The sequence below is a fragment of the Strigops habroptila genome, chromosome 15 (genome assembly GCF_004027225.2).
Source record: "Strigops habroptila isolate Jane chromosome 15, bStrHab1.2.pri, whole genome shotgun sequence".
Lineage (NCBI taxonomy): Eukaryota > Metazoa > Chordata > Aves > Psittaciformes > Psittacidae > Strigops > Strigops habroptila.
Window position 1 is genome coordinate 9,498,460 of NC_044291.2, and position 19,168 is coordinate 9,517,627.

The 19,168-nt window shown below is 44.8% G+C and overlaps 1 protein-coding gene across 19 annotated transcripts in view; it reads right to left on the reverse strand.

Moving 5' to 3' along the window:
* CACNA1B (calcium voltage-gated channel subunit alpha1 B) overlaps positions 1–19,168 on the reverse strand; it is a 310,494-nt gene that overhangs the window by 65,268 nt on the left and 226,058 nt on the right. For 10 of the 19 annotated variants that reach the window (XM_030507166.1, XM_030507161.1, XM_030507159.1 and 7 more), the window contains 4 exons: positions 9,862–9,991; positions 8,323–8,382; positions 7,060–7,166; positions 3,312–3,323 (listed from right to left, as the gene is read on the reverse strand). In XM_030507166.1, coding sequence (XP_030363026.1) covers positions 3,312–3,323; positions 7,060–7,166; positions 8,323–8,382; positions 9,862–9,991 — 309 coding nt within the window. The remainder of the gene's footprint in view (positions 1–3,311; positions 3,324–7,059; positions 7,167–8,322; positions 8,383–9,861; positions 9,992–19,168) is intronic. The other 9 variants (XM_030507165.1, XM_030507163.1, XM_030507164.1 and 6 more) reach the window with 1 other exon arrangement.

A 19,168-nucleotide genomic window follows, 5' to 3' on the forward strand; every position in this document is an offset into this window, starting at 1 on the left:
AGTAACTATTATATATTTAAAAGAAATATTTTTTCATTCTTCTTACAAACATTTTAATCTGGTTGAGATACAGCAGACACTGCAACACAGCTTTTAGTGGCTTTCTCTTCAGGTTTCAGCACAAATGAAGATCTGGCCCATGTTTGGCTTTGTCAGCTTGCTTTCAACCAGCTCCTAGCAATCAATGATCTTGCATGGTCACTGCAGCCATCTCCTTGTCACCATAGCCTCCAGCTGAGCTGCCCAACCTGGAGCTCACCTGCTCCTCAGGCAGCTGTGTCCGATCCTTAGCAATACCCTGTCTGCAAAACTCTTTGTTCAGCCTCTTGAGGAGGACAGTTGGTGGCAGGAGGAAAGGAGAAGGAGAAACAGGTAACTGGGAAGGAGATACCACCTAGCACAGCCGGCCAGCCTGTCCCCATGGCTGATGGTCACCCACATGTCCATCGACTTGGCTGCCTCTCCTGGTCCCTTCACCCTCTGGAAGTCCAAGGAAATTTCTTGGGTTTCTCCATGTTCCCCAGCCATTTGAGGTTCAACTACATGAGGAAGCCAGGGCAGAGAGGGTGAAGAGGTGGGAGCTGAGAGTAGAGGAGAGAGAAGAGTGAAGGGTTAAGGGACATGTGGTTGGGACAGTAGGAGAAAAAAAAGAGGTGGGATACCTTGGCCCAGAGCTGTATTCAATTCTTGGTCATTTGTGGCCACGTTTCTGGTTTGCAGATTAACACACAGAGCCCAGCTTAGCAGCACAACACTGGCAGGTAGCCACTGAACTAGTAAACCTCAACGGTCATCATCTGGGTTCAAATAGAACCACAGAATATTCTGCATAGTGTCTTCCAGTGCTCCTGACTCCAGGAAACCTAAACACCTATCTTCTATACTGCCATGCATCTGTGCTAAATAACAACTGTACTAGTAAGGCCTCCTGGAAGGGAAGTTCAAGACAAGAACAGAGACACTTCTTGGCTCTGAAGGAACGAGCTCAGGTCTCACAAGGGTTGGCTCCAAGCCTGAAGCAACAACCTCTGTGGGCTTAATATATCTAGGAAGGATAACAAACCTACTGGGGTCTAGTGGGTAGGTGGGACAGAGCAAATCCTCCCTCGTGGGACTGTAAGAGAAGCTGTTTCTCCTTCACAAGGGGATGCACGTGGATGACTGCACTGAGAGCCTGAAGGTGAAGGGCAGACAGCTCTGGTTTTACCAAATTCCTTCTGCCTGAATGAAGGCCATGAGGAAGCTTTATTATTTCTTCCCCCTTTCAGACACCTAAGCAAATAAAGAGCATAACCAGTTAAATGTTAATGGGATTTATGATCTCAGTCACATATAGATCCTGAGAAATTATTCTTATTTCTTGTCACAGTGAGGTTCCTCCTTAGCAGCACCTCACAGTGAGGTTTGCTCTATTGGACTGGTACTCTGAACTCTAGCGATGCAAGGTGCATTTTAATTAAATGGGTCTTCTGAAACTACTCCAGCCTATCAAATAAAACCATAAGGGTTGTTTTCGGTGTTTTTAAGAACCCCTCTGCCAACATTGTTTTATACACCACTCTAACACAAAGCCAGATGTCCCACAAAATAAAAGGTCCAGATGGAACTAGGATTCAGTCAAAGGGTGTATTCAAGCACAAATTTGACCAGAATATTTCTCACAATGGAAATAAATTGCTCTGAAACGACAAGATCTTCGATGACTGCAGAATAACAACTGTGAAATTTAGAAGAGCCACAGAAGAGATAAAGACAGACAGCAAACAGGAGCCCAGTGGCTTAAAACAAGAGAACACCACAAAGAAATAAATTGCATTAGGCCAGTTCTGGTTTTGGAGGGGGCAGTTTTGCGCTGATTTACTTAAAACATTAAAAATATTCTAAAAGAGCTTGACATGGCCTTTTTTTCCCCTGTAATAAATAAAAGATCCTTTCAAAAATTAGTAGTTCTTTAAAATTGAAGCCTCTTGTTTCTGTTGCTCCTGCCAGCACCTCTGATTTCATGTGGCCTGGGTGTCTCAGACTCATGCCATCAAATATTCAGAGTCAGGTGGAATCACAACCTTCTGCAATTGCCTGAGATGCCCAGGACAGAACATGAATTCATAGAATCATAGAATGATTTGGGTTGGAAGGGACCTTCAAAGCTCATCTAGTCCAACCCCCCTGCAATGATCAGGGACATCTTCAACTAGATCAGGTTGCCCAGAACCACATCCAGCCTGGCCTTGAATATCTCCAGGGATGGAGCATCCACCACCTTTCTGGGTAACCTCTTTTAGTTAAAACCGCCACCTCTTGTCCTATTGCAACAGGACCTGCTAAGAAGTCTCTCCCCATCTTTCTTATAAACCCCTTTTAAGTGCTGAGAGGCCACAATAAGGTCTCTCCAGAGTCTTTTCCAGGCTGAACAATCCCAACTCTCTCAGCCTTAAATTCCTCCACCAAAGACTAAATGAGGTCACACAACTCTACCCAAGCACAAAGCCACCCTCTTCCAGGGTCTAAATGATTTGGTTTCCTAGATGGAACAACGAAACAAGTACCCAGTTTCCTGGTCCACATCCTTGCGTCCATTTCATTGCATCTCTGGGTTATCTGTTACAGAGGAGCCAACCCAGCTCCTGCCCTGCTTGGAACCACAGCATGAGAAGATGCAGCTCCTCCTCCTCCTCCTCAATCCCCAAAACAAATCTGTGCTGTACTGCACCAACAACACAACTGCCACCTCCTTGCAGGTGTTAAGCACAACTTTTGCTACCTCCTCCTTTACAAATTGCCCCTGCCAACCTCTCAAAAAGCTCTCTACACTTTGTTTTCATGTCAAAGGCTGTTCACCAATGTCAGAGGCTGACAGCCTGAATCCCAGCTGAGTCACATTGCCAGATTACACAAAATTAGTCCTGAACCTTCTAGCACTGTTAATGCAGTTTAGAGGTTCAGTCCTCTGAGAATAAAACTGCTTCTTTAAACCTCATTATTAGGATTTTAAGGAATTGCAAGATCTGACATTAACAATGCACCCACTAAGCCATCCCCTCAAATCTTTTTTGTACAAATATATCTGCTTATCATGGTTTCTGATTCTCTGGTCTAATTTGCTTTCTAGTCTGCTTCTATCCTCTGCTTCAGGAAAACTAGGGTGAATGAGGTTTGTTAAGGGGAAATACATTTCACTGAACAATGAGCAATAAAGGCACAAAGGAGTCGATGCAATGGGTGTTAACATGGTTCGTTTCCACAGTGGCAAGTGTGTGTACACACGGTTGACAGGCATAACAGTGCAGCAAGAGACAGGAATAACATATTACCCCATGAAACTCCTAGAGAGAGATTCCAGCAAGAAGAAGACAAAGAAAGAGCAGAGTCAATGACAAACAGAAAGGTAAGGCTACACAGTGCCCCCCATGCACAGAGATATGTGCTGACAGATAATCCCATCCCCTGTCCCACACCCACCAGCTCCATCTTCATAAAAACAAGCAAGGAAGCAACAAATTGGTTGTACAGGATATTCCCACACATCCCCCATGGTGCATCAGCCCTTCGCCTGACAAGACAGGGCAAATCTACCTCCCTCCTCCTGACACTTTGGGAGATAATAACCTCAGTTTTTTGGCAAATGTTGCTTGCTTTTCCAAAGAGCTGTTTGAAATTATGTGCATCTCAGCCACCTTTCTGTGGTGGAAAATGTAAAAATACAGTCTTTCCTGACTATTCATCAACTAGTTCTATTGAACAAGTACGGTTTACACCTGGGGCTGACAAATTTTGATGCCAAATTTGCTAGCTTGCTTTGAGCTCCTCTAATTCTACTTCCCTAAAGACCAAAACATGTCTGTATGTTTGTGGCATGTTTACAAAAAGAAAGGAATTTCTGTTTGAAATACATTGTTAAATAGAAGACATTATTTTATTATCATCATCATTGGTATTACTGATGTTTCTAGCATCTCACTGGGGGCCTTATTTTAAAGCGTATTTACTGTTTTCAAGTACAGTCAAGCACAGAAGAGCTTCCAAACAGCTCCAGGCAGAAAGCAGATTGATAGCTGCTTTGAGAGGCTGAGATGGATTTTATGAACCTTGCAGCAACCACTGATACTATCTCATATGCCTAAACAAATAGTCTATTGCAATATTCCAGATGGATGCATTTCCAGATGGAAGCTTTCAGGGAGCTCTGTTTTTCCTAGGTTTTCAGTGACATGTCTATTCAGGAAGAAGTTGATTCACATCACCTTAACCGGACACCAATGAGGTCAAGAACATGCATGAATTAAATCCCATCCATTGAGTGGCAATCATGTATTCTTGCAAACGACCTGGTAACAGCCACATTAAATACATTTTTACAGTGACACTGATGGTGAGTGACAGGCCTGGAGTGTTTGCTAGGAAAAAAAACCTACTAACAAAATGGGAAGCTTGCTCAGATTGTTCTCCAAAAGCTCTTTTTCAGGACTACCCAACTTCAGCAGGCTTGGTGCATCCGTCTGGTTTAACCAAACCATGCAGTTGAGCTAAGGAAGTGACTATCTATTTTCATTTGAGCAATCTGAGACTTGATAGTGTTCATAACTGGACTGGGGGGAACAGACAGCAAATCATCTCCTATGAATGACTGGATTCCTGCTCACAGGTTAGAACAGAGACATTGCAGTATTCTCAGAATTGGACGTCAACACCCCCTGCCTGACGAAACATGGGCATGTAGAAGAAGTTACAGCCATAATAAAAACCACAGAAGTAATTCAGATTTTTCCAGGTCTCAGAAATAGGTTTGACTCACTTTAATCTGGAACACAATAAAGAGGCAGGCAGGTTTAATGCATTGGCTTTCTGCAAATCCCTGCTCAATGCTTACTCAAAGAGCATGTAAAATAGAAGCAGCTTGGGGCAAACTATTATGAAGCACAGTTGGGGATGTAACAAGTGATTTATTTAGAGGCCGATGAGGTGCTGGTAGATATGCATGGCCCAATGCAAGCAATAGAAAGCCTAAGTACAAAAAGACTCAGAAAGATTAAAAATTACTTATTTTAATCCATAACTTGTCCCTAAGAAAATCTTGTTCAAAAAGAAGATGTTTTAAAGGCAAACCCTGATGTCTGTTGTCACAGCTCATGGAGTTGCTCTGAAAGTCTCACAAAACGCCTCTTCTCCCAGTCTGTCTTGGAAGTTTGAATTCTTAAGGGAAAAGGGGAATTCTCAGTGAATGACAGACTTGGGTAATATTGTTTTGCAAACTAATACTTGTGTCTAATACTATTTTACTTTTCTACCTCTCTTCAATTCAGAGGAGCTCTGTTAATTTGTTAAACTTCTTTTAGTAAGTTTTTGCTTGACTCAGTCTGACCACATCCACTTGGGAAAGATGTTGTGTTAATATATTTCATGTGCAGGGAAACCAAGCTACACACATATCCAGTCAATCTTAGAAAGCAGCCTGGTTTGGGATGTCAAATTTGAGGTAAGCAAGGCATTCACTAGCCCAGCAATTCCATCTCAAGAAAATCTTGCTTATAAAGGATCACTCAGCTCCTCTGAAAATCAAATTTCCAATTAATAGGGACAAAGCCTTTGAAGAAGGGAGGGCAGCATTCCTTTGAAAAACTTTTATTGGACATGACTTGCTCCAAGATCTAAATTCTTCGCTGTAGGATTGGGCATGGAAAGCCCAGACCCCAACATCCCCAAAGTGTCACTCCTCAACTGGCTCACAGATCATACCAACAATGTCCATCCCATCTCCTTCTGTCCATCAACTCCTTGATGAAATTATCTTAGACTTTTTTTGTCCAGCATTTGCTATGAAGAACAGAAGATCTAAAATACAAATCTCACAGCCTTCATGTGAAAGGAACTTTGACACCTAAAAAAATGAAAAACTCAAGAAAAACTCCAGGCCAACCTTACCAGAAAGGTCCCAATAACTTTGTGCTGCAAGGGACATGGCAGTACTTTTCATCAGCAGAGCACATAAAAGGAGCAATGGATGTGGCTGGCTGCCTGAAAAATTACTGTCAATCAAGAATATACAAGACAATTCCACAGTTTCTTGACAAAGGTGAATGTTTTTTCTCATTAGCAAGTAAAACAATTCCTTCACCCTCTCTAATCATAATGTCAATAAACAAGTGAGCGCAATTTGCACACGGGCTGCTAAATGTTCATGTAATTACTCAAGGTTAACCTAGCAGAAGATTAAACTGGCCAAGTCTGTTTCCAGGTCATCTCCTAGAATGTCTTAGGAAAACATTTGCAATACAATTATTCCATAGGCAACAACTACACATGAAAAATTTCTTTCCATTTTCCAAATCTGAGCTCCCCAAGTTCCGAATAACCTGCATTGTTCTTCCTCTGCTCTGTCATTTGAAAATGCTCAAAACACAAGCTAATCTTCATTTTTAAAGGCAATTCCTGTGAATTTTTAAAAGGCAATTGTGACTGTTGCTCAAAATCCTCCATGACACTGAATAGTGCTCCATGTGCTGCTTTAATGTCCTAAGTAGAGAGCTGTGATTCGGGGAGGGAGTAGTTAACCTGTGAAGTGAAACTCTCTGGAAATCAAAGTACCCTGAATGAGAGAGGAGGAAGAGAGAGAAACACCAAAGGTCTATGAACCAGAAATATCCATGACTCAAGAAATAATGTCGTAAAGAGTTCACAGACTTCTCAGCTGATTACATTTACTGTTCTTTTATAGTAACGACAAGTTTTGAAACAACTGCCTGAAGACACTGGACTGCCACAAACTGTTCCAATGCATCCTTGAAAAGTTGGCCAAAGAGTCACAAAAATCTTTGGCTTACTGTCTGAATGAACAGTGAATGGCTCACCCTAAAGCTGGGAGAATTTTCAAGGGATTCTACAACACAAATATAGGGAATTATTTTTTTGCTTTCCCCCAGCTCTGAGATGTTAAAGGACAGAAACTAAACATTTCACTGAGAAACAGAGTCACAAACACTGCACTTCAACTAGGGCTGTGCACGGGTCCTGCCTCCTCTGCAGCTTATTTCCTAGAAATTGGGATGTGAAACATGTACTTACGAGAAGGCAAATGCCACCAAGGCCCCACTGACCACAATGAAGTCCAGGATATTCCACAGGTCACGGAAGTAGGAGCCAGGATGGAGTAACAGCCCTAAGTCAATCATCTTCAGGGGAAACACAGGAAAAGAAAGAGTTTTAATAAAACAAGTACCAAATCAACACTACTGAGGAACAGAGGGATGTCCTTGATCAAATGACCCTTTACAAACTCTTCTACAGGGCTTTGCAGCAGCAGGACAACATCTGGATATTTAGTCAAGTTGCTCGTCTCTAATATGCACTGAGTGCTCTGTCAAAACCACAGCTGAAGTCAATAAACCATTATCAAAAACACTAGAGACAAGAGCACTAACTACTACATAGGACTCTCTGCATAGACATACATTAATCTCTGGGAACAGCAGTCTGTGTGTGAATCATCCAAACAGTTTGATTTCGTTCTACCCCAATCCTACCAGATTAGTGGGAGTTAACAACTGGCAGAGGATATTGCACTTCTGCACAAGACTGAGCCTGTCCTTGCAATGCTGCTAAAGGTCTTCTACAGTTGAGTCTCAAAGTGCACACTAGGTGTTTTATCTCATTTTCTGAGTGCTCTACACTGCCCACGTAAGGTTGCTTTCCTGACATAGCTTCAATTTCTTTTACTAAACAAAGACAATCTGGTTTTTATTCTGCATCTCTTTTGCATCTTGCTCTGACAATAAAAACTAACTTCATCATTACCCCAGGAATAAATCCTGACTTTATTAGAATTGTGCTTTCTGGAAAGCTACTGCTCCATGGTCTTCGCAAAACCTATCACCCTACTGAGTAAAAAGATAAATCCTTAACTTTTGGGAACATGACAGACCAAGAATCGGTTGCTATTAATATTCCTGATCAGCATCAAAGGAAAAAGGAAGAATCAGACGTGTCTCAGTAAAGTCTATCAGCTCCTGTGTCCTTAGCCACGCACTGGCATTTATGCATCAGACACTCACATTTCTTTTCCTCTTACACAACCACCTACTAAAGATTTCCTTATTTTCCTTCGTAAAATGGGAGATTAAAGAAACCAAGAGAGCCACTTCAGAGAGACATCTGTTGTGCACTGTCTAACCCAGGAACAGCATTTGGAAGTAAAGCTTTCCATCACCACCATCTCTCCAGGCACCTCAGGGAGCTTTGTAGTGCTTCACCCTCTTTCTCCAGCTTCACAGAAACAGGTATGTGAATCTGAAAGGGGAGGTGAACCATTCTGCTTGGAAACCTTCTTACCTTGATCACCATCTCAAAGGTAAAGACACCCGTAAATATATAATCCAAGTATTTCAAAGCCTAAATGGGAAAGAGAAACGCATATTAGGGGAGACTTCACACTGCAATAAGCTGCACATGAGCAAAGAGTCTATTCTAGCAATAGTCTATTTGCTATAGTGGGTAAATATCTCATGGGAGCTTTCAAATAGTTTAGGCACAAACTTGAATCATCTGATTTAAACAGCAACATGTTTTCCAGTCCTTGGCAGACTGCAGTGTGCATGCCCATAGGTTGCTTCAGTGCACCTGCACATATGGCAGCTTTGATAAGTCAAAACTGGATATTTCAAATAGAAATATTTCAATATCCTTTCTAAAAGAGCTTATTCACCAGCATCTGTGTAGCAGCCTGAGTTTCTCTTCTGCTGTAGCTGATGATACTGCTATTAAAGACCTTGGGAGAGTAAGAGAGTGATAAAATCCTTTTTGTAAAACTCATTCCCCATTTATTACGGATGAGGGACAGAGACTGCTCGTAGCTACTTCAGCTCATTATTGATACAGGGATTCGTGGATCCTCTTCTGGAAAAAGCTAAGACTGACCAGATGCAGAAGCAGGAGGCCAGACCAGGCAATTCCTGCTCTGACCTGGTCTGCCAGCCTGTGCTCTGAACAATTCAGTTCCTTAATCTGTTGAAGGGGTGGATGAACACAGACTTCTCAGTACACATCCTGGTAAATGCAATACCAGTCCATTCAAACACCCATCCATCTCCTAAATTTTGTATGGATGGGATGCACCTATTCACAGTCAGATTCATATCATTATACATAGTGAATGGAAATTAGGACAATATAAATAGCACATGATACTGCAACTATCTACACTGAAGAGTCTAAAATTAGGCGACTGCATCTTGCAATTTCTATAATCTTCAGTTCTGTAGACTCTCAGTTGTCCATGCAGCTGTAACCAGCTCTGTGAATGTGTTTGAAAGACAGACACCCAGCTATCTGCCTCATGAACGCTCCTGGGCAGCATGATCTCATACTCAAGGTGGCACACTCCTACTTCTGCTTGTAACAGCACCCATCTATGAAGATGCCGAGTTTGGTTTGATATCCATGGAGAAGTAGATTTGCTACTAATTCTAAGATATTGCTACCATGCCCCACTAAGATAAAAAGCCATATCTGGCTTTACTTCCTCAGGATCTGCTCTGGCAGAAGGGTATCATAGGACAGTGTCAGCCCTGGCTTGTGACTGGGGAGCCTTTTCCATTGCTGAATGATGTGTAAGCTTTGCAGGCATCTTCCATGTAAGTCACACCAGCCATAAAACCAGTGATTTCCAAGTTCTCATTTTGTTGAAGCAGCAGAAAGGGATGGGAATTGTGAGCATTTTGATAGTGGAGCAAGCTAATTTGAGAATGCAAAGCTCCAGTTCTGCACTTGCCAGTGCACCACATTATCTTTTAGGGATGGGAATGGACATGCCTTGTGCAGAACTACTGGGAGAAGAACAACTTTATTCTGGCCATGCTGGTTGATACTCACATCATTCCTTGGTGACTCGGCTTGGACAGGGTCTTCTGCAGCCAGGGCAATACTGCTGAGGGCTATAACTATGAGAATGACCATCTCAAAATAGCGCAGGTTGACGATGTAGTGGAACAGACGCCGAATCCTGCAAACAACAGAAGCACATAGAAGGACTATTGCAGGTCCTGGAAGTCAAGTGCAGTGCTATGAAAGGCTGGCAGAAGGGCAACATTCATCAGGAATATCACCTAATATCAATATAATGAAACTAAAAAGTCTTCATAGAAATCATAGCATGGTTTGGGTTGGAAGGGACCTGAAAGCTCATCCAGTTCCAATTCCTATTACAATAATGGTAAGAAAATAGAAAACAGGATCAATGGCTTTAAACTTCAGTTTGCAGCTGATCTGTGGTGAGATTTCAAGTAAGACATTTAACATCTCTGCACTGCTCTATACCCACTCTGCAAAGCAATGGCATCTATCTTATTTCTATCTGTCCGTCTATCTATCATCAGAAGAGCATTGAGAGCTTTCAAGCATTCAGACTCAATTCTACAAATTATGTTTATATATTCCCTCATCCTTTTCACTTTGAACTCACAGGCTAAAGTCCTGTGAGTTCAAAACTAGGTATGAAATCCTTTTAATACCAATAAATCCATTTAAAATTGAGATATATGCTATGCACTTTGCAAAGCCAGCTGAAACTGACTTTGTGGCTATGAGTATTACTTCTACCAATCTCTCCCTTTCCAAGTACCTCTGCCTGCACTTTATTCTAAGATAAATATGCTTTATAAGCTGCATAAATACTTTACAATAATATATTTGATTGCTTTAACCTAATATTTTTTCCCCCACAAATTGTGTCAAAGAAAAGTGACAAATGCTTCAATTTCAAGCAATACAAAACTCCTCACAGATTTCAGCTAATAACTCTTTCTGACCACTATTCACCAACACTTAACTGCACAGAGAACTCTGCAACATATTTGTCAGCTGAATAAAGGACTTATGTTCTGACCAAGAATCAAATTATAGGTACAACTCACCAGCAACCTTATTATCTGAGAATGTATTTCAGTTCCTACATCACATTTTCTCTAAGCAAATATCTGAACAGTTAGAAGTAATTTTTCACATTTACTGATATATTCCTTTTCTCTGGATTGCTAATGCATTCAGAAGGAAAAAGAATTATAAATACCAAGGAAACAGATTTGGTATAAAACAACATGAAGAAAAGTGGTTTTGTAGATCCCTGAACTCTGGTTATCAGTCTGACAGGAGAAGATTATCATCTACATGCTCCACGAATCCATAGATGTGAAAGCCAACATTTTCAATAACATTTGTAACTGTAATTCTTGCAGCAAACTCAATTCATCGAAGGAATTACAAGTCCCTATTTTTAGATCTTCATTGTTCGTAACCAGCAGTGAGATGCGGGAGCATTTGTGAAGTGCCAGTGGTGCTTGAGAAATCATTTTAGATACATGGCGATGGCACTTGGAAAGTAGCACTCTGTGTTTATGCTTCTCACAACAGTTCTGCCCACTGGCAGCACCCAAGTCACATAAACCCAGCAGGGCTTGGAAGGGAGGGAGGTAGCAGTAGCTGTCGTGGAAACCTGCGTGCCCCAGAAAGCAGAAAGTTAACTCCTATCTTGCGAAGTTAGCACCAACTGAAACACCTAAGAGCATCCAGCTGGATCTGCGTCTTGCCCAGAGGAAATAAAACAAGCTGCTGACATTCCTAAAGCTTGGTCTTTGTCTTGTTTTTCCTCTGTGGTCCTCTGTAATATGTCTCTTCCAGCAAACTTTGTGTTATCACTGCAAGACAGGGAACTATCTTGCAGTGCAGCTTTTGGGGAGAAAACCAGAGGAAACTGCAAGATGACTGAAACAACATACCAGCTCCTGGACTGTGAAATTCAGAAGGCCATAACTGAAGGGGGAGGTGGGGGAAAACAAGCAAACATAATGAAAATAAAAATTTTCATAGAAATCATAGCATAGTTTGGGTTGAAAGGGACCTTAAAGTTCATCCAGTTCCCACCCCCTGCCACGGGCAGGGACACCTTTCACTAGAGCAAGTAGCTCCAAGCCCTGTCCAGCCTGGCCTTGAACACTGCCAGGGATGGGGCAGCCATAGCTTCTCTGCTCTTGCTGCTTCTCTGTCTGCCCAGTCCACTCCTCAGTTCATACCCTTCTGGGCTTGGGATCATCTAGCTTTCCACTACGCAATGCTGCCTTTAGCAAACATTTTGCAGCTAACACTCATTTTTGGTGGTCGCTCCACAACAGAAAGACTTGTGCTACCAAGTATTAGGGAAATACAGTTTCCTTATCCAACCAGACGAAGGGCCAAGCTCCATAATTCAAATTTGACCCAGTAAGTATAATTACACTATGAGTGCACCTCACCTAATGCTCTGCCTTCCCCTTGGCTGCCTTTTACAGGAATTCCATGGACATGTTGCTTTACTGGAAATAGCACAATGCTATCACAAGTATCCCAAGGTCTACCTGGAGAAGGCAAAGGGGAAACATGAGTGTCTTTTGCGGATTTGACACAGAAAGGACACGTACTGAGTCTTCAGTTCATTTCCTTTGGAGATAGGATTAGATTAGCAGTAGTTTGGGGTCATTCTCCCTCTCTAACAGCTGACAGTGAGAGACAGCCTCTGACTTCTCCCACTGATGAACTCCTCCTGTGCTCATAGCTGTATCATCTCAGAGGGCTGTAACTTGAACTATGTAGCTGGCACTTGTGTTTAAAGAAAGTATTCAGCCTGCCCACTGTCCAGGGGTGCTGGACTGTAGGTTCCACCAGAGAAGCATTTCTGATGTCAAAGCTGAGTACACAGAGCAGCCTGTTCTGTTCCACCAGCTGCACAGGCAGCCAGTATGCCCAGTCATCCTGAAGAGCAGGAGGTGCAGGAGCACTCACTGTTCTCTTGAACTGAGGTGCTAAAGGAAGAGCCTGAGTTCCCCTTAGGTGTACAACTGTCCTGGGTTCAGCTATAGCAGTCATTTTTCTCCTGCTTAGTAGCTGGTGCAGTGCTGTGTTTTTTAACTTTCAGCCTGGGAACAACGCTGATAACACCGATGTTTTTAGTTGTTGCTAAGTAATGTTTATTCCAACCAAGGACTTTCTCAGTCTCATGCTTTGCCAGGGAGGAGGGGAAGCCGGGAGGAAGCAGAGACAGGACACCTGACCCAAACTAGCCAAAGGGGTATTCCATACCACAGCACGTCATGCCCAGTATATAAACCGGGGGGAGTTACCCGGAAGGCCCAGATCACTGCTCGGGTCGGGCTGGGTATCGGTCGGCGGGTGGTGAGCAATTGTATCCTCTCCCCTTGTTATTTCACTAATCGTTATTATCATTGGTGGTAGCAGTAGTGGTTCTGTGTTATACCTTAGTTGCGGGACTGCTCTTATCTCAACCCGTGGGAGTTACATTCTTCCCATTCTCCTCCCCATCCCTCCGGGAGCGGGGGGAGGAAGAAGGGGGGGGGGGGGGGAGTGAGCGAGCGGCTGTGTGGTTCTGAGTTACCGGCTGGGCTCAAACCATGACAGTTCTTTTTGGCGCCCAACGTGGGGCTCGAAAGGTTGAGATAACGACAGATCTGACCAGAGTGTGTTTAATCATATTTGTGATAAGCATTCATTGTTACTACTCGTCACGATGGTGATTATTTGGCTCTCAGACGTGTTGCGCTTGATCTCAGAGTTTCAGCATGTTGTACCTTACTTACAGCCACTATTTGCTGTTTTAGCGTTTATCGGCTGGGGGGCCTGGGCTAAGGTTCTTGTTTCACTGTACTTCATGGTAATGACTTGTAATACAATAGACTCATTGATCATGAAACTGGTCTGGTTTGTGCTTCCAGCGTGGCCATCACCACTATACATTGGGAGGTATATAATGAAATATTTTAGCAATTGCATATCTTTTTTTTTCTCCTCGGGGGGTAAACTTACGAAGGAAGCATTCTCTTTCACCCCCCGTTCCCCCACCAGCCTATTTGCAACAGCAATTGAGAGTTCTGAAGGTTTTAGATGGCCTTTGAGTACCCTTGAAACCTGCCTGCTGATTGTGCTGGGGATCAGCATGTTGGCAAACATACGGAGTGTGTTTTACCCACGGCCATCCCGTCGTAGGAACATCCTATTTCGTTTAATGTCAAAAATTCAGCAGTATCAGGTTCGAATCTGGTCTAGGGTTAGACGACGATATAGGAGGACCACCAGGAGATTTTCCCTGAGGCTGGACAGTTATGAGTGGCAGGGTGTGTGGGATAGTATGGGCAAGTACCTAGGCCAGTGGGCCCCTCCAGTGCTTTGGAACTTCACCACTGAACAAGTGCAACATCCGGAAAAACTAGTAAAACACTTAAACGAGGTGTGCTGTCGTCCTGGTTATACCAGAGAGGGACAAATTTTGGCAACGTGCTGGGGCTTGGCCTATGCCTACAGAGCCCTGCTCAACACTATCCAGCACCTTCAAAGGGAAAAAAATGTCTCTGGAACTGATGGCAAAGCAACAGACAACGCAGCTATGCCAACTACAAGCACAGCAGCTACTCAGACCCTGACCACAACAGTCAACACAGCTACTCCAAGTACAGCAGCTACATCAACCCCAGTGACAAGCACAACAGCTACTCAAACCCTGACCACAACAGACAACGCAACTACTCCAACTTCAAATACAGCAGTTACACCAACCGCAGTGACAAGCACAACAGCTACTCAAACCCCGACAGCAACAGACAATGTGGCTACTCCAAGCACCGCAGCCACACCAACCCCAGTGACAAGCACAATAGCTACTCAAACCCCGACAGCAACAGACAATATAGCTACTCCAAGCACCACAGCTACACCAACCCCAGTGACATGCACAGTAGCTATTCAAACCCCGACAGCAACAGACAATATGGCTACTCCAAGCACTGCAGCTATACCAACCCCAGTGACAAGCACAGTAGCTACTCAAACCCCGACAGCAACAGATAATGCAGCTGTTGGTGTTACTCAACTCCCAAGCACAACAGCTGCACCAACCCCAGCAATAGACATTGCAACCACTCCAATCCTAGTGGCAGACACTGCAGCCACTCCAACCACAGTGACAAACACTGCAGCTAAACCAAATGTCCAGTTTGTGACAATGTCTGTTGCCCCTGTAAGCAAAAGCAAACGAAAGGCACAAAGAGCAACCCGCGAAGCGAAGAAAGATGAAGACCCAGTGCCATTACTATATGCAACAGCACCTGAACAAGAGTTACTACTACGTGGGTCAGAGGAAGAGGAAGAAGAAGAAGAGGTCACTTCTCGACCCCGGACCTCAACCGAACTACGGAATATGCGAAAAGATTTCACCCGTCTTCCAGGGGAGCACATTGTCACCTGGTTGCTCCGGTGCTGGGACAATGGGGCCGACGGTCATGAACTAGAAGGTAGGGAAGCCAAGCAGCTGGGATCACTTGCTAAGGAAGGAGGAATTGACAAAGCGATTGCAAGAGAGAAGCGAGCCCTCAGTCTTTGGAGGCGGCTCCTGGCAGCTGTGAAGGAAAGGTTTCCCTACAAAGACGATATTACGAATCGCTCAGCCAACTGGACCACGATAGAGAAAGGCATCCAGTCCCTGAGGGAATCAGCCATTATAGAGATGATCTATCGTAGGCCGGATTCCAGGAACACATCCGTAGACCCAGATGAAGTCGAATGTACACGACCCATGTGGCGGAAACTTACACGGAGTGCGCCATCATCATATGCCCACACATTGGCATCAATGACCTGGAATGACGGAGTATCACCAACAGTGGATTTCCTGATTCGTCAACTCCGAGAGTTCGAAGACAATCTCACCCCTTCCATCATTTCAGCTGTGGAAAAACTGTCCCAGGAGTTCAAACAATTGAGAGACGATTTATCCGATCTATCCAGCTCTCCACGCGTACCAACCCATGTCTCAGCTATCAACAGAAGGCGCCCTACTGCTCGAGAAAGAAAATATACGAGGTACACGCCACGGGCCACCCTATGGTTTTACCTGCGGGATCATGGAGAAGACATGAGAAAGTGGGATGGAAAACCTACTTCAGCTCTGGAGCAACGGGTGCGTGAACTGAAGAGGAGAACAATGGTCAAGGATGATCCTCCCAGGAAAGCTGCTGCTCCAGTCTCTGGCGAGCAGTTTCCCAGATGGAGCGAAAGAGCTGATTTTACTCCAGCTCCTGTGATAAGGAATACTAATCCCTTTCTACAAGACAGAAGTGGAGAATTTTGTGATCACTATTAGAGGGGCCCTGCCTCCAGCCAGGTGGAGGAGAGGGATAATCGGGTTTACTGGACTGTGTGGATCAGATGGCCTGGCACATCAGTCCCACAGAAGTATAAGGCTCTAGTAGATACCGGTGCACAGTGTACTCTGATGCCATCAAGGTATCAAGGGGTGAAACCCATTTCTATTTCTGGAGTGACAGGAGGATCCCAAGCGTTAACTATGCTGGAAGCTGAAATCAGCCTGACTGGGAGGAAGTGGCAAAAGCACCCCATTGTAACTGGTCCAGGGGCTCCATGCATCCTTGGCATAGACTATCTCAGGAGAGGGTATTTCAAAGACCCAAAAGGGTATAGATGGGCTTTTGGTATCGCTGCCTTGGAGACAGAGGAAATTAAGCAGCTGTCCACCTTACCCGGTCTCTCAGAGGATCCTTCGGTTGTGGGGTTGCTGAAGGTCGAAGAACAACAAGTGCCAATTGCGACCACAACAGTGCACCGGCGGCAATATCGCACCAACCGAGACTCCTTGATTCCCATCCATAAGCTGATCCGCAGACTGGAGAGCCAAGGAGTGATCAGCAGGACCCGCTCACCCTTTAATAGCCCCATATGGCCAGTGCAAAAGTCTAATGGAGAGTGGAGATTAACAGTAGACTATCGTGGCCTGAACGAAGTCACACCACCATTGAGTGCTGCCGTACCGGACATGTTAGAACTTCAGTATGAACTGGAGTCAAAGGCAGCCAAGTGGTATGCCACAATTGACATTGCCAATGCATTTTTCTCAATCCCTTTGGCAGCAGAATGCAGGCCACAGTTTGCTTTCACTTGGAGGGGCGTCCAGTACACTTGGAACCGACTGCCCCAGGGGTGGAAACACAGCCCTACCATCTGCCATGGATTGATCCAGACTGCACTGGAACAGGGGCAAGCTCCAGAACACCTGCAATACATTGATGACATCATCGTATGGGGTGATACAGCGGAAGAAGTTTTTGAGAAAGGGAGGAAAATAATCCAAATCCTGCTGAAGGCCGGTTTTGCCATAAAACGGAATAAGGTCAAGGGACCTGCACAGGAGATTCAATTTTTGGGAATAAAATGGCAAGATGGACGCCGCCAGATCCCCACAGACGTGATCAACAAGATAACAGCAATGTCTCCACCAACTAACAAGAAAGAAACACAAGCTTTCTTAGGTGTCGTGGGGTTCTGGAGAATGCACATCCCAAATTACAGTCTGATTGTAAGCCCTCTCTACCACGTGACCCGGAAGAAGAATGATTTCAAATGGGGCCCTGAGCAACAACAAGCCTTTGAACAAATTAAACGAGAAATAGTTCATGCAGTAGCCCTTGGACCAGTCCGGGCCGGGCCAGATGTGAAAAATGTGCTCTATACCGCAGCTGGGGAGAATGGTCCTACCTGGAGCCTCTGGCAGAAAGCTCCAGGGGAGACTCGAGGTCGACCCCTTGGCTTTTGGAGTCGGGGATATAAAGGATCTGAGGCCAGCTACACTCCCACTGAAAAAGAGATACTGGCAGCCTATGAAGGGGTTCGAGCTGCCTCAGAAGTGATCGGAACTGAAGCGCAGCTCCTCCTGGCACCCCGGTTGCCTGTGCTGGGCTGGATGTTCAAAGGCAGGGTCTCCTCTACACATCATGCAACTGATGCTACATGGAGTAAGTGGGCCGCACTAATTACACAACGAGCTCGAATAGGAAATCCCAGTCGTCCAGGAATTCTAGAAGTCATCGTGGACTGGCCAGAGGGCAAAGATTTTGGGATGTCACCAGAAGAGGAGGTGACGCGTGCTGAAGAGGCCCCACCATATAATGAACTGTCAGAGAGTGAAAAGCAATATGCCTTGTTTACTGATGGGTCCTGCCGTATTGTGGGAAAGCATCGGAGATGGAAGGCAGCTGTGTGGAGTCCCCTGCGACAAGTTGCAGAAACTGCTGAGGGAGAGGGTGAATCGAGTCAATTTGCAGAGGTAAAAGCCATCCAGCTGGCCTTGGACATTGCTGAACGAGAAAAATGGCCAGTACTTTATCTCTATACTGACTCATGGATGGTGGCAAATGCCCTGTGGGGGTGGTTGCAGCAATGGAAGCAGAGCAACTGGCAACGCAGAAGTAAACCCATCTGGGCTGCTGCATTGTGGCAAGATATCGCTGCTCGGGTGCAGAACCTGGTGGTGAAGGTACGCCACGTAGATGCTCATGTACCCAAGAGTCGGGCCACTGAGGAACACCAGAATAACCAGCAAGTGGATAAAGCTGCTAAGATTAAAGTGGCTCAGATGGACTTGGATTGGCAACATAAGGGTGAATTATTTTTAGCCCGGTGGGCCCATGACACCTCAGGCCATCAAGGCAGAGATGCAACATATAGATGGGCTCGTGATCGAGGGGTGGATTTAACGATGGACACTATTGCCCAGGTTATTCACGAATGTGAAACATGTGCTGCAATTAAGCAAGCCAAGCGGTTAAAGCCTCTCTGGTATGGAGGACGATGGCTGAAGTACAAATATGGGGAGGCCTGGCAGATTGACTATATCACACTCCCACCAACCCGCCAGGGCAAGCGCTATGTGCTTACCATGGTGGAAGCAACCACCGGCTGGCTGGAAACATACGCTGTGTCCCATGCCACTGCCCGGAACACTATCCTGGGCCTTGAGAAACAAGTCTTGTGGCGACACGGCACCCCAGAGAGAATTGAGTCAGACAATGGGACTCATTTCCGGAACAACCTCATAGACACTTGGGCCAAAGAGCATGGCATTGAGTGGGTATACCACATCCCCTACCATGCACCAGCCTCTGGGAAAATCGAACGGTACAATGGGCTGTTAAAAACTACACTGAGAGCAATGGGTGGTGGGACTTTCAAACACTGGGATACACATTTACCAAAAGCCACCTGGTTGGTCAACAGTAGGGGATCTGCCAACAGGGCTGGCCCAGCCCAATCAGAACTTTTACGTACTGTAGAGGGGGATAAAGTTCCT